The sequence below is a fragment of the Diospyros lotus genome, chromosome 15, assembly GCF_014633365.1.
Source record: "Diospyros lotus cultivar Yz01 chromosome 15, ASM1463336v1, whole genome shotgun sequence".
In the NCBI taxonomy this organism is placed as follows: Eukaryota; Viridiplantae; Streptophyta; class Magnoliopsida; order Ericales; family Ebenaceae; genus Diospyros; species Diospyros lotus.
In genome coordinates this window covers 4,993,735-5,010,540 of record NC_068352.1, presented here as the reverse complement: position 1 = coordinate 5,010,540, position 16,806 = coordinate 4,993,735, and the positions used below count along the sequence as shown (strand labels likewise).

General features: G+C 36.4%; 1 protein-coding gene across 2 annotated transcripts in view; it reads right to left on the bottom strand.

Annotated features, from left to right (window-relative positions):
* LOC127792136 (uncharacterized) overlaps positions 1-6,567 on the bottom strand; it is a 39,169-nt gene extending 32,602 nt beyond the window's left edge. For both annotated transcript variants that reach the window (XR_008021090.1, XM_052322505.1), the window contains exons 1-2: positions 6,157-6,567; positions 4,603-4,948 (exon numbers count right to left, since the gene is read on the bottom strand). Coding sequence is in view for 1 of the 2 variants with exons in the window: in XM_052322505.1 (XP_052178465.1) it covers positions 4,603-4,948; positions 6,157-6,317 (507 nt within the window). In the remaining variant the exon portion in view is untranslated. The remainder of the gene's footprint in view (positions 1-4,602; positions 4,949-6,156) is intronic.
* Between the last annotated feature and the right edge of the window lie 10,239 nt (positions 6,568-16,806).

Here is a 16,806-nt window from a genome sequence, read left to right as displayed (position 1 = left end):
TTAGGACTCACCATGGGCACTTTGAACTCTTGGTGATGCCATTTGGGCTCACCAATGCCCCAGCCACTTTTCAGTCCCTCATGAACAGAATTTTTGAGCCCCATCTTCGAAAATTTATACTTGTATTATTTGATGATATACTAATCTATAGCCCTACTTTTAACCAACATTTAACTCACCTCAAAACCATTTTGGAGATCCTCAAATCTAACTAACTTTTTATTAAGAAATCTAAGTGTGCATTTGGTCAAGGACAGGTGGAATATTTGGGGCATATCATATCAAAGAATGGGGTTAGTACAGACCCAAGAAAGGTAGAGGCCGTGGTGTTTTGGCCAAGGCCTACTTCAGTGAGGGCCTTAAAGGGGTTTTTAGGATTGACCAGATACTACCGCCGATTTGTGAAGGACTATGGAGTAATTAGCAAACCCTTCACCGATCTTTTGAAGAAAGGGGGTTTCAGCTAGGAGCTAGAAGCAGAAAGGGCTTTCAAGAAGTTAAAGGGGGCTATGAGCAGGGTTCCAGTATTAGGGTTGCCCAATTTTAGCAAGCCCTTTGTTCTGGAAACAGATGCATGTGGGACAGGTATTGGGATAGTATTGGTGCAAGAAGGAAGACCACTAGCATTCCTAAACCAAGTCTTGAGCCCTACACACTTGGGGCTTAGCATATATGAGAAGGAATTTATAGTTGTGTTGTTGGTTGTTGATAAGTGGAGGCATTACTTGGTAGGGGGCAGATTTATAATTAAAACGGATCATGAAAGTTTGGAGTTTTTGTTGCAACAGAAACTACAAACACAACTACAACGGAAGGGCATGCCCAAGCTGATGAGCTTGGATTATATGATACAATATAGAAAAGGGAAAGAAAATATAGCAGTTAATGCTCTTTCCAGGTGCCACGAAGAAGAGAGTTTGACCGCTATAACCTTGGTGGTTCTTGAGTGGTACCGAGAGGTGGTAGACAGCTATGAAGGGGATGAGAAGGTAAAGAAGTTGTTGGAAAGACTGACTATGGGGGCCAAAGAGGCTAATGGACATACCTTGGCGGAAGGTATGTTGAGGTACCAGGGTAAAATAATGATTGGGGACAAGGCAGAACTTAAGAGGAAGATAATGCAAGCTCTAAATGAATCTCCCTTTTGGGGGGGGAGGCATTCAGGAGCTCAGAACACCTACTTGCGAGTTAGGCAGCTATTTTATTGGCCAAGGATGAAGATAGAAGTTAAGGGGTTTGTGCTGGCTTGTAACACCTACAAGAGGTGTAAGTCAAAAACGGTAGCTTATTCGAGGCTACCACAGCCCTTACCCATTCCAGACCAAGCATGGTCTAGTGTGTCCATGGATTTTGTGGAAGGGATGCCCAAGTCAGAGGGTAAAGATAGTATATTGGTGTTGATAGACCGGTTAACCAAGTTTACCCATTTTATAGGGTTAACTCATCCCTACACAGCTCAGGAGGTGGCTAGGGCCTTCTTGGATCGAGTGGTGAAGCTACATGGGACTCCTAAGTCCATCATTTCAGACCAAGATAGGATCTTCACCAATTTGATGTGGTAGGAGCTTATGAAGGCTTTAGGAACAAAATTGAGTATGTCTACAGCCTATCACCCCCAATCCAATGGCCAGATCGAAAGGGTGAACCAAAGCCTCGAAACCTACCTAAGGTGTATTTGCTTCTTACAACTGAAAGAGTGGCATAGGTGGTTGTCTTTAGCCCAATGGTGATATAACACTAACCACCATTCATCACTCAAAATGTCCCCATTTGAAGCCTTATTTGGGTATAAACCACATGTCTTGCCTACAGTGGGGGGAGGATCTAATGCGGCAACTATGGAAGATTATCTACAATAGAGAAGGAAGGTGTCACAACAACTGAAACAAGAGTTGGCATCAGCTCAAAATCGAATGAAACAGTTTGCTGACAGGAGAAGGAGTGAGAGAGAGTTTGCAGTAGAGGAAGAGGTGTATTTGAGACTGAGGTACCCTTATTTAAGATTCATTACTCAAAGGAAGGTGACCAAACTTAGTCCCAAGTATTATGGGCCATTTCCCATAGAGGCTAAGGTGGGGAAGGTAGCATATCATTTACAGCTTTCAGCAGGTTCGCAAATTCACCCTGTATTTCATGTCTCCCTCCTAAAAAGGTCAGTGGGCACACAATCAGTGAGTCCTGCGTTGCCTATTCTTCTTAAAGAGGTTAACAAGATGGTGGAACCAGAGGCTATACTGGAGAGGAGGGTGGTGTACAAGCATAGGACTCCCCTTATTCAGGTCTTGGTTAAATGGCAGGGCAACTCAACTGATAGCAATATTTGGGAGTATCTCCCTAATTTGCTCAAGCAATTTCCAAGGACTGCTAGCCTCATCACTCCTCAACATTTCTTGAGGACAAGAACTTGGTAAAGAAGGGGGAAAATGTCACAAGAAGAACCAGAGTTATAGCCATTTTAATTTTTTTATTGTTGTAATTACTGTTAATAGTAGTTAGTTTTGTAGCCACAGGTTGCCATGTGCAAGAGGTTAGGGAGTAGGCAGGTTGTTACAACCGTGAAGGGTGTAAGGCCTACTTGGCAAGAGAATCCACTCCTCCAAGCACTTCTCCAAATCCTTCTGTCATGTCCCTAGGAGTAATGGAAGGTCAATATTGTAATAGAGATATAATAAAAGGGTAATCTTGTAATAGGTTTATAATAATTGTTAGAATATATTTTAGCAAGTGGTTAGAAGCGCATGGGAGCATGTGCTAGGCTGTTAAAAGGCAAATATGCCTATATAAGGTTGATGTAATGGGTTTGTTTCTTTATCCAGAAATTAATGAGTTGAAATCTAATTTCTCCTCCTCCAAATTCTCTCCCCTTTCTTGATCTTCATCTCCTTCTTTTCTATTCTTCTAATCCCCTTAACACTTCTTCTAATTTCCCCCTCATTCTTTCAAATCTCCGTCTAATTTCCTTCTATTCTTGGCCTTAGCTGAATCAGATTCTTCCGATTCCCAAACTGATCCTAGGTTCATGACACCTTCATGGATGGATCATCATCAAGAATATTACAAAATTCTGATTTCCTTCCTCTCTTCTTCTCTCTTTTCTCCCTCATTCTTACTCTCTTTCTCCCTTATTCCTTCTCTATTTTCTGCTCTCTATTCTTGCGAGAGCCCTTCTAATTCCCATCAGATTAGAAAGAAGGAATTGTCAAGCTTAGGCCGTGACACAGTGGCACTGGCCTCTATTCTGGATCTTTTGCAATATTGGGGGAAGGGCATATCTAGATCATAGTTTGTGCAGAGTTTGAAGTCTTGTTCCTTTTTGTATGTTGTTCCTGTGGAGGAAGCATAATACAAGCCCTTTTCAGGGTGTCCAGTAGTACCTCATTCTTTCAGAACAGAACCATTTTCAATTCTATTGAGCCTTTTATAGATTTACTTCTTTTTTTCTTTTCAGGCTAGTGAACCTTTTATAGATTTCATTTGATGACTTATATGTGCCCATATAGACAGACCTTTTTTTTTTTTTTTAATTTGGGGAGGGAAGGGGGTTGTCATGTATCAGTCCATTAAGGTGTACATCTTTTTATAGATGCTTGCATATCAATTAAACAAACAATCAATCAATTTAAACTCCAAATATAATCTTTAGCTATTTATTGTATTTTCCAATGAACATTGATCAATATTGTTCATGTAATCTAAATAATTTGAAACAAATGAAATTATAAGTATTTTTAAAGCTTGATTATTTTTTTACCACCATGCTCTACACATGCTAGCAAGGTACTCACATCACTTGCTTAATTTTTATCATTTTGTGACAAGGATAACTTTCATTTTTGTTAATAATCACCAAATAGGATTTTAAATGGGAAATGGGAGAGTAGGCCATGGGAGAAGATGAGAAACAAAAAGGGTTTGCTTGCAGGACCAACAAATCAAAATGGGGGAGCAATAAAGTAGGAGAGATTTATAAGGAACCATGTTCTACAATTAGTTCATAAAATTTATGAAGTTACTAAGGGCACAATGGCAGTTTCGTGGCATTTACATGTGTAACACTTATTTTTATTACAAATAATATGATAGAATGTAATACAAAAAAAAAAAAAAAGAGTAATTTGGCTCTTGCAGTCATAGATAGAATGTCATAGAGTTATTTGGACTCTGTCCCTCATAAATATGTTCAAGAAGGGCCCCCTCTACACATAATACCAACTGTTGAGTAGTTGCAGATTACAATGATATAATTGTAATTTCATAAGACACAGGCCAGAGGAAAAAAAAATCCCCCAGTGAGTTAATTTTTTAAAATGGTAGTATTTAATGCGAAAAGATTTCAATAGAAACTTCAAATTTAAGAATATTTTACTGCTTTCTGGACAAAAAAATATTTAGGAAAGAACCAAAAAAGCCACATTGTTATCTTTCCATCAGACCTAAATCTTCTTTCATATAGCTAACAAGGCTAAAAGTCTCTTGCCACCATGGTTGCCCTAAATCAAGAATTATTCAACTTTGCCCCTCATTCCACCAGGATAGTGAAGATTGACTAAAAATCATAAATTTGGAGGGTAAAATAGAGATGGAGAAACTTAATAAACTCACCTCACGGGCAATTTGCTTCACTGACTTCTTGAAAGGGACAACCAAATCTACATGAGATTCTTCTGGTGTATCCTGTAGGAAGTCATCATCGTCCTCTTCTATGTTTGAACGAGGCTCCAAAAGAGGCAAATAAAATAACAAGAAAGACCTCAATGAAGTCAGTGCGAAAGATTGCATTCCAAAAGCTGAGAATAAGGGTTTTAGCTCAATATAGTACTCTTTGGTACTGTACTGCAGAGAATCATGCTGAAAAATATTTCCAGATGCAGATTTTAAGCTGGAAATATAATCCTCATCAGTTAATGCTATGCCAGCATCACAATATGCAACTGACCTTCCACCATTGCTGTATCCAAAAAACTTAAGTTACTATATATATATATATAGGGGACAGATGTATATCTAACATATGGATAATACTATAGGAAACAAGTGCATTGCATGTGTTTCTTGTCTCATGGTGATCAATTATTTCAAGTTTTATCTCTTGGATCTGCAATATTTATTTGACTTAACCAAAAGAGAGTATAGGTCCATGGCAACAATCTAAACAGACACAAACAACTACAACAACAATCACAGCCTTAATCTCACAAAATATGTGCGTGTATATATATATATATATATATATATATATAGAGAGAGAGAGAGAGAATGAAACTAGGAAAAATAGCAGCAGAACCCCATATGCACCTGTACAATAAATTATATCTGCATGATACTAGCTGACATACTATCTGCAGTTTCAGACAATCACTTTAAACTAAAATACAATTTATAGCCAAATAAAATACATTTCTAGGGTCTTAGCAAAAAATAGAATACATTTATAGGGAGCCCAAAATTTTAATTAGAATAGAAAGAGAATTAGAGTTTAATTAGCAGCAAATTTTATCAAGGGAAAGAATTGCTATTTAGTGCAAGTTTTGCTGATTGTGTATTACTTTCAGAAGAGAACCTACAAAACACAAATCTCATTCCGTTTCAATTTAATTTAGAAAACAGAAGTAGACGTCCAAGAAGATGAAAAAGGCTCAGAAGGCCGCACCAGAGTGCTTGATGTCAAGAGTAGGATCATAGCTCAATTCTTCTGAAGCTCGTCCAAGCCTTGCTCATTTTATGACGGCAACTCAACAAACTCAAAAGAGCACGATAGAATCAAGCTACTGGAACTCGGTCCAAAATAGACCCAACAAAAACTCATTTGAGATTGGCTCAAAGTAAAATAAATTGTTTTGAGAAACTGTTGAAATCCCCATTAGTTACCAAACTAAACTCAAAAGTCCACTACGTAGCTCAACTTATTCACAACCCTGGTGGTGATATCTACAAAGATTAACTTATACGCCATTGAGGACGTAGATAGTAATTCTACGATAAAAATATCTCACCACTACATTGGCTGATGGGGAAGCTTTTGGGATGGAATTTTGCTTTAATTGATTCCATAGCAGAGATTAAAATGTTTGAGACTTGAGATAAAGTAGTTTCATTGGTTATGCATATCTATGTTTATCAGTGCATGCAAAATACACGGCGAGAGAAAGAGGGTACCCAAACAAAGCCCTAGCAGCAAAGGGAGCGGCGGCGGCCACGGAGGCGGCGGCCGCCGAAGCTGAGACGGCGGCGGAGAAAGAACCGTGCGAGTGCAGGGTTTGGCCGCCCCGGCTCTGGGATTTCCGCACTAGATCCAGGACTATAGCTACTCCCGCCATTCTCCGAAAACTCTATCCAACGACTCGAATCAAATCAAAAGCTCCATCTTCTTCGAAACAACAATCTGCAATCGATACTGATGACAAAAAAAACTGTCGGAGAGTTCCAGCATGCAAAGTCTGGGGCGGAGGGTCCGTAAATGGCGTTTAGGATTGGATCGAAGTGGACAATGAGATGGTTCTTCGGGGAGAGGCCCTGTGATGAGGGTACGAAGCGATCAGCTCATTCAATTTCTTAGAAAGAGGCGGCGGGTTGGGAAGTATGGGCCGCCCCGAAACTTTGAGCCTGATGGATCTGGGTTACAGATCATTTGGGGAAGAATCTCCATGAATGGTGAAATTATTTGGTGCATTCACCACATCAGTTGCAAATTAATTTACATATTTATGATAAGAACAAAATATATAAATATTTTTATTAATGATTAAGTAATAAAAAATAATTTTTTTTTTAAATAAAATATTTTTATTTTATTTTATTTTTAATATTCAAATAACTTTATTAATTAATAATTAATGTATCCTGTTTTAAATGATTTCGTTAACTAATAAAAGTGTTTGATTAGTAAAAATAAAGTATAATAAATATATCTTATTTGAAAAACACATTTATTAGTGTTTAATCATTAGGGGTGACCAAAATATTGTTTAAATTAAACCGACCAAAATTAGTGATTCGATTTGTAACCAATTTAGTTTGATTTTTACATTTGAGTTTTTCAGTTAATTTGGTTTAGTTCACTCTTTTTACTAAAGAAAAATAAAATAATTGAACCAACCGAAATATCATTTTTACTCACGTAATATCATTTTTATTTGAGTAACAAATATTTTTAATCAAGTAATATTTCTATACTGAAATCTACTCATAAAGATTAATTGAGTAAAAATTATTTTTAATCAAATAATATTATTTTTACTTAAATATGTTACTCAAGTAATAAGTATTTTTAATTAAGTAATATCATTTTTACTTAAATAATAATTTTTGTAATGATCAACTTGATTGGCAATTATCTTTCTATTTATTAAAGATATTTTTAATAAAAATTATATTATTCTTTATAAATTTATTTTCATCTCTAATATATAATAACACACGATTAATTTATTTTAGGCCCACTTTCTCTTCGATAACACAAGTAGTAAAATTTGTACTTATGATTTTCCTTTTCTAAATATACTTTAATATTTATAAAAATTTAGGTAAATTATACTCAAATTTATAGGTGTAAGCAATATTTCAATTAAATCGAAATAATCGAACTGAAATAAACAATATTTCAATTACACTCAAATTAATGGTTTGGTACGATTCAAGTTATAAGGTCAGCTCGATTCGATTTTCAAATTTAATAATTTCTATTATTTCTATTCAATTTAGTCTTTATATTGAAAAAATTTGAAACAACCAAACCAATCGAAATGTAAAAAATAACGTCGTTTTTTGTATTTTGTTATTTTTGTTTTTCTATTTTTTTGATCGGTTCAATTTTTTTTTTTTTAGTTGTTCAGTTTAAGAATCTATTCGATTGGTTTAATTCAATTCTATTTAATTTCTTACATAGGTTCAGTTTATTCAGTTTGTGCAATTTAGCTGATTCAATAATTGAACCGACTGAATGCTTATCCTTACAAATTTGAGTCATTTGCAATAAATCATTTTTCGTTTAAAATTGAATTTGAAAGTCTATGCGGTTGCATTTTTTCTTTTATTTTTTTAGTATAAAGATTGCTTTTTTTAGAGGTGAATTAAATAGAAATTAGAAAAAGAGAGAAAAAAAAAAAGATGAGATTACAAATGTGTAAATATTAGTTGAAAGAAATGAAAAGTTTTTGCATTTTTCTAACAAAAGTTTCGAGTGAATTTTCAAATAAAATATTAATTTTGATTACTAAAAATAAGATGGCTAGATTGTCCTTTAGGAATTCCATGTAACATTTGAAAAATTAAGAGATTTTTGAATATTAAAATTATCATTAAAAATTAGACTCGAAATATGAATTTAGTAATAATTTGGCAAATTATCGAGACTTGGGAGAAATCTACGAGAATTTAATGAAAATTTATGAAAACATAGTGTCTAAATATAATTCATTAAAAATTACAAAATACAATAATTTGGCTAAGCTATGAAGCTAATATTAAGTATGAAATTAAACAAAACCAAATCAAATTGGGTTGAACCCAGTATTGGACTCTATAGACAACATAAAGACGAACTCATGAGATCCAATTTTGTAAAGAAATCATCAAATAGATTAAAGAATATTTGAGCTCAAAGTTTGTTGAAATGTGATCAAATTAGTCAAGTAGCTTATTTTTGAATCTTCATAAAACCCAATCAACTTCAAGTTGAGACAAACTGAAAATTAGGTGTCCAAATAGACATAACCAAGAACGTAACAATGCTTTTGAATCCTAATATCGACCATAGAATAAAAAATAATCAATCTTAAAATATTACAAAAATAATTGCTTGAGACATAGCGAGGGATTTGAGAAATTGATTTTGGACTCAAATTCCAGACAAAAGGTTTGGATCTGTTGCGTAATAATCTCTTCAAAACAGATAAGGGTTAGTGCAATAAATGAATCAAAATATAGATTAAAAAATAAGAAATTAAAGTAAGCAAATACAAACTCTCAGTTTTAATCGTTCAATGCTCAGATCTGAAAAACCAGTTACCACTCTTGGTAACACCAACGAATAGAATCTACAAGCCACAAACGAAGCTCTCAAACCGTAAGCCCAGAAAAGTCCCAACACCTCTCGGCCAAACCAGCAAAGTAAAACCTCTCTCGCTCAAACGATCACAGCCACACACACAGTAGGTAGATCGATCACAAAGACAGCAAGATCAAGGCTCAAAACGAGGATTTTCCCTTACCCGAAAGGTAGAACCCAGATCTGAATAAATAGGGTGCTATCAGCGACATCAAAGGGATTGCTTTCCTCACAAAAGGAAAAGCGGCTGAATCCAACGAAGGAAACAGCATCCACAGAAGGCAAGAGTGCCTTCATCGCTATCGGATGATCAAGAAGTGAAGCGATAAAGCAATCGGCCAAGATAGGAAACACGAGAGAGAGAGAGAGAGAGAGAGAGAGAGGGGGAGAAACTAGGGCTCGACCGAAAAAGGGATAGAGACGCCAACAGAAGAGATAAAAGTCTCTTTTATATGTGGGCCAAAGAAGATATGGGCTTAAACTTGAGTGGACTTCACCCCCATTTGAGCAAATGGGCTGAGGCCCATTTCTCCTCTAAAATAGGGAGTGGGCTTGTGGCCCGACTTCTAAAATGGGCTGCCTAAAAAGTATGGAAACAGTCTTGGGTCCTTCAATCCCGGGCCGAAGCCTATGAAGACCTACCCGAAAAAATCGTCATTGCCTTGGGTCTTATTTGGGAACAAAAAAACAACAAATCTCTACCTTGTTTCCTAATAAGACCAGCAAACACAAACAGCAAAATAACATGCAGCAGAAAGCATAATCAGTAGGTAAAAGAGAACCTTACCAATTCTCACGTAACTTTACCAATGCTTAGGAGTTCTAGGCACCTTTTGAATTTTTCAACAGTAAGCACCTTTGTTCCCATATCAAAGGGGTTAAAATCTGAATGCACTTTTTCAAGTTTAATAATATTTTGAGATATAATATCACGAATAAAATGCAATCTTACATCAATGTGTTTAGTGCGTTCGTGAAAAATAAGGTTTTTACACAAGTGTATAGTTGATTGGCTATCAGAAAAGACAATAACATTTTCTGTTAGAACACACAGTTCACTAAGCAAACCTTTAAGCCATAACGCTTCTTTAATTGCTTCTGTAGTAGCTATATATTCAGATTCAGTAGTGGACAAAGCAACAATGTGTTGGAGTTGAGACTTCCAACTAATACATGAATTACATAAAGTAAACACATAGGATGATGTTGATTTTCTATTGTCTCTATCACCTGCATAATTTGAATCTGTAAACCCCATTAAACTCATTTTATCTGAATGATGTTTATACACTAATCCTACATTGAAAGTACCCCTCAAATACCTAAGCAACCATTTCAACGCTTCCCAATGGACAGGACCTGGGTTTGTCATAAATCTACTTAATGTGCTAACTGCATGGGCTAGGTCTGGCCTAGTACACACCATGAGGTACATAATCGATCCTACTGCATTTGAATAAGGGACTTTATTCTTGTACTCCTCTTCTTCTTTGTTAGCTGGAGATTTTTCTTTTGACAGTATGAAATGGGTCCTAAAGGTAATGAAACTGATTTGCTTTCATGCATACTAAATCTTTTTAGAATTTTTAACACATATGAAGTTTGATGCAAGAATAACATGGAATTTGACCTATTTCTTATAATTTCCATACCTAGGATTCTTTTAGCCATACCTAGGTCTTTCATGTCAAATTCTCCACCTAAAGCAGATTTTATGTTATTAATCTTTTTAACATCAGGGCCAATAAGAAGCATGTCATCAACATAAAGTAAAAGAAATACACAGTCATCTTTATTTTTATGCTGAAAATATAGGCAATGATCAAAATCGCTCCTTTTAAAACCAATTGATTTAACAAATGAATTAAAACGTTTATACCATTGCCTAGGAGATTGCTTTAAACCATATAAAGATTTTTTTCAAGAAACATACAAAATTTGGTTTTTTCTTATCTTCAAAACCTTTGGGTTGAAACATATAGATTTTTTCATCTAAATCACCATGCAAAAAAGCAGTTTTAACATCAAGTTGTTCAAGTTCCCAGTCAAAATATGCAACAAAAGCAAGCATGACACGAATGGTGGTATATTTAACAACTGGTGAAAAAATCTCATTATAATCCACCCCTTCCTTTTGTGTGAAACCTTTGGCTATTAACCTAGCCTTAAATCTTATGGGGTCTTTTTCACTTGTACCTTCTTTAACCTCAAAGATCCACTTACAGCCCACAATTGACTTATTTTTAGGTCTAGATACTAAATCCCATGTATGGTTTTTATTTAAAGAACTCATTTCCTCTCCCATTGCTTCTTTCCAGTTTTTAGAATACTCACTTCTAATGGCTTCTTCATATGTTTTTGGCTCTTTATCGGCTAAATCTTGATAACTAGCAAAAGCTAAATCAAAATCAGATTCTAGTCTTTGAGGAATCCTATGAGATCTCCTCTCCCTATCTCAGGTTAATTGATAGTTTGATAGCGGTGGATGTTCTATAAGAGACTGTTATTCTACTATCTCATTTTCCTCATTTTCTTCAGTTTGGTTTTGTATCTCCACCTCACTTGAGGTGGTGGGAATGTTGGTGCTGATATTCCTAGACTCTTCTAGGGAATCCTCACCCTCACTGTCTTGCTGTTTGTTATTGTTTGATTGTAAACAAGGCATCTTAGCTTCATTAAATGTGACATTTCTACTTACAATTATTTTTACTCCATTTTAACTTCTATCCCAAAGCCTATAGCCCTTTACTCCTTCAGGATACCCTAAGAAAACACATTTTCTTGATCTAGGTTCCAATTTGCCTTCATTCTGATGAGAATAGGCAGCACAGCCGAAGGTTCTAAGGGTGGAATAATCTGCACATTTTCCATGCCATTTCTCATAAGGAGTGTCACCATTTAATGTGGCTGATGGGGTTAAGTTAACCAACTAACAAGCAGTCATCACTGCTTCTCCCCAAAAGGATTTAGGTATATTAGAACTAATCATCATACACCTAACCTTATCTAGGAGGGTTCTATTCATTCTTTCAGCCACCCCATTTTGCTGTGGGGTGTGAGGGACAGTTATATGCCTTGTTACACCATATTCCTTACACAGGTCATCAAAATCCTTGTTGCAAAACTCTAGACCATTATCAGTCCTTAAATACTTTATTGTCTTGCCTGTTTGATTTTCTATTTGAGTTTTCCAAGTTTTGAAACTTTTAAAGGTTTCTGTTTTGTCTTTTAAGAGAAAAACCCACACTCTCCTAGAAAAATCATCTATAATAGACAAAAAATATCTATTCCCACCAAATGTAGGATTTGATGCTGGTCCCCATAGATCTGAATGGATATACTCTAAAACCCTTGAGGCTCTATGCACATTTGAAGAAAAGGATAATCTATGATGTTTGCCTAACACACAATGGTCACAAAAGGGGATATCGGACACACAGTCCTTGCCAAAGACTCCCTTATCATTTAGGAACTTAAGACCTTTAATACTAACATGAGCTAACCTGTTGTGCCATTTTTGAGTGACATCAGAATTGATTGAATCAATGTGAGAGCCTGAGCTACTCATTACCTCAGCAGTTAAGGCATATATCCCATTTCTTCTAACTCCCTTGCACAGCATCATTACCCCTTTAAACATTTTAATCATTTTATTTTCTATTTTTCCTGTAAATCTATTCTTTTCTAATTCTCCTACTGAAATTAAGTTTATAGCCATTTCAGGAATGAATCTAACATCTCTCAATTTTAGGACATATCCTGATTCTAACTTAAGAGTGATGTCTCCAATCCCTACAACCTTATAGGCTATATTGCTGCAAACTATGGCATGACCACCTACGGATTCGTGCATATTTTCAAACCAATGTCTTTAGGATGTGACATGGAATGATGCACCTGAGTCAAGAATCCATTCTTGCCCATGTGCCCTAAGTGTAGCATTAATTTCAGCAATGTTGGAATCTATAAGCATGTAAACTTCACTAGGGTCGAAAAAGATTATTGCATTTGCTTCTTCTTGATCCTATAGTTTTTTTTTTTTTTTGCTTATTTTTCTTAGCATAACAGTCTTTAATATAATGTCCTGTTTTCCCACAACCAAAACACTTACCCTTTCCCTTTCCTTTAGTCTTAGACTTAGACCTACTTCTACCTTTCTTTTTACCACCTCCCTCATGTCCTCTAGATTGAGACCTACCTCTCATCAAATGAATCTCTCCATGTCTTTTCTCACTTTTTAACTCCATATCTTTGCTCCTAAGGGAATCTATGACTATTTCAGGTGTCAAGGTGTCTCTATCATACTTAATGACATTTTTAACTTCCTTGTATGCATTTGGAATTGCATTTAAAAGAATTATGGCTTTGTATTCTTCAGTTACCTTTTCACCACAATTAGTTATATCTTGCACCAACTTATTGAAGATATCTAGATTGTCATCAAGATCCCTAGAGGAGTCTATCTTAAAACTAAAGAAGCTTTCAAGCAAGAAAAGTTTGTTGGGTGTGGATTTTTTCACATAGAGTTTTTCCAATTTTTCTCATAACTCTTTTGTAGAATCAAGTTTTCCTACCTTTCTTAGAACAGAATCAGAAAGATGTAAAATGATAGAAGTATAAGCTAATTCATCAACCTCAGTTTTTTGTTCAACAGTATATGATTCAGGGTATTTGCCATCTAAGGCTTTAGAAACTTTCTGTTGTACCAAAATTCCCCTCATTTTTTGTTGCCAAATTGAGAAATCCCCCTTTCCATTGAAAACCCCCAATTCAAAATGATGTGCAGACATATTCACACAACAGAATATGCTTAACACACACAGACAGAATAATTTTAGGGTTTTAATTTCAACCTAACAGATAGAAATAATTAGGGCAAATTTCACACAAAGCACAATAACACTGATTTTCTAAGCAAGACTTAACCGTTCCAAAACAATTTATGCTAGCGTAAGAAAATCATAGATAACTCTAAGTCTAGTAGCAAGCAATGGTTATCACCACAAGATAACCCCCAAACCTAATGGTCACCCCCACACGATGACCTGCTAATTGCTAGAAAGGGAAAACAGAGAAGTTACCAGTACAGATCTCAAGGCTGAGACCTATAAAAGATGCAGGCATAGATCTGGAACAGACGAGGGGCACCCCGGCCTCCACGCGCTACCCCACGTGCTGCCGCCTACACGCTCACGCGCCACTGGTCGGCAAGCAAGTGAGCAGCCACGTGCTGCTCGGAGAGAATCCCCGCGTCTTGCTATATCCGGATCTGGGGTCCTCGCAACCCAACTCACAACCTGCAAGGGTCAATCGAACCGAGATCAGATCTGATATGAAACGGACTTACCGTGAGACCGGATCTGAAAACGTTAGGGCTTCTCAGATCTGATTCGAACAAGGCACTACCCAGGAGCCACACAAGGCTCTGATACCATTTGTTGCGTAATAATCTCTTCAAAACAGATAAGGGTTAGTGCAATAAACGAATCAAAATATAGATTAAAAAATAAGAAATTAAAGTAAGCAAATACAAACTCCCAGTTTTAATCGTTCAATGCTCAGATCTGAAAGACCAGTTACCACTCTTGGTAACACCAACGAATAGGAACCACAAGCCACAAACGAAGCTCTCAAACCGTAAGCCCAGAAAAGCCCCAACACCTCTCGGCCAAACCAGCAAAGTAAAACCTCTCTCGCTCAAACGATCACAACCACACACGCAGTAGGTAGATCGGTCACAAAGACAGCAAGATCAAGGCTCAAAACGAGGATTTTCCCTTACCCGAAAGGTAGAACCCAGATCTGAATAAATAGGGTGCTCTCAGCGACATTAAAGGGACCGCCTTCCTCACAAAAGGAAAGGCGGCTGAATCCACCAAAGGAAACAGCATCCACAGAAGGCAAGAGTGCCTTCATCGCTATCGGATGATCAAGAAGTGAAGCGATAAAGCAATCGGCCAAGATAGGAAACACGAGAGAGAGAGAGAGGGAGAAACTAGGGCTCGAACGAAAAAGGGATAGAGACGCCAACAGAAGAGATAAAAGTCTTTTTTATATATGGGCCAAAGAGGATATGGGCTTAAGCTTGAGTGGGCTTCACCCTCATTTGAGCAAATGGGCTGAGGCCCATTTCTCCTCTAAAATGGGGAATGGGCTTGTGGCCCGACTTCTAAAATGGGCTGCTTAAAGAGTATGGAAACGGTCTTGGGTCCTTCAATCTCGGGCCGAAGCCTATGAAGACCCACCCGAAAAAATCGTCATTGCCTTGGGTCTTATTAGGGAACAAAAAAAACAACAGGATCAACCCAAAATGATATAATCGAATTGCTATGGCAACAATACCCAATAGATTGATAAATTGGGTTATTAAAAAAATTGATATAAAACTTGAAAATTTTATTGCTTAAGAAAAATAAAAATTTTGATGTAAGATAAATATGATTGAAAGAATGCAAATCACAATCTATGAAATGAAAAGTAAGTGCAATAGAGTGACACAAGCGATGTATAGTGGTTCGGCTTTAAACAAGCCTACTTCACTACCTTAACTATTCATCAAGGATTTTCAAACAAATCGTTATAACCCTCCTATCACACCGGATAGGCCTTCTAACTCCAAGCTAAAAAATTACAAACCTCTTCCTTAAACAGCAAGTCTTCTAGCAAAGTTAGGTAAAATACAACCTCCTATTTAGATACAAGTAGGTCCTCTACCTATATGAGCTAAGAACACAAATAGTGATACAAGAAATGAATCTCTAAGAGTATGCCCTCTCAGTTACAATGTAATCAAGAACAAATACAAGGCTAGAATTATGCTTCTACACAATTAAAACACAAGCTTTGAAAATGAAGAGATTTAGGGCACAAATGAAGAACAATAAATGATGAGTACTTGGGAGCTTGTGAGTGTTTGAATTCTCCCATTGACTTGTATTTATTGAGATTTGAGAGCCCATACACGAATCATCCCGTTGCAAGTAGAGAGACCACCATAAAAGAGTGGAGAATCTAACTGTTAAAAATTGTATGCAATGGAAACTATTGACAGGTAGTTTATTTAAGGCTGTCGACAGGTTAGTTATAATTTTGAACAACTGTCGACAGTTTGAGCAATGTTGTTGATAGGTTTCAAAAGTTGTCGACATTATTGATACAATGACTGTCGACATTTAGAAATCGAGAGCATGCATTTTACCTGTTGATAGTTTGATATAGGTTGGGCTATAAAACATAAAAACAATTAATAGTTTAGGATATATTGTTGACATCTTTTGTAATACCTCAAAAGCCTAGAAAATGGTAGTATATATCAAGGATAAGTAAGGAAAGAAATAGTACCAGCTGAATGCCTTTTGGGCTAAATGTAGGCAAAGAACTCCCGAGTTAAGCATGCTTGAGCTAGAGAAGCTCAATGATGGGTGACCCCTTGAGAAGTTCGCATAGGCCCATCAGGGTAAGTTGTTTCGGTCCTTTCTATCGATCGATGCAGGATGTTACAGGTGGTATCAGTGTAATACCCCAAGAGTTTAGAGAAATGTAATATATATCGAGGATAAGTAAGAAATGAAATAACACCACCTTTATACCTTTCAGGCTTAATGTAGGAAAATAACTCCCAGATTAAGCGTACTTGAGCTAGGAAAGCTTAAGGATGAGTGACCCTTTGGGAAGTTCGCGTAGGCCCATCAGGTTAAGTTGTTCCGATTTTTCCTATCGCTTGATATGGGATGTTACAGGTGGTATCAATGTAATACCCT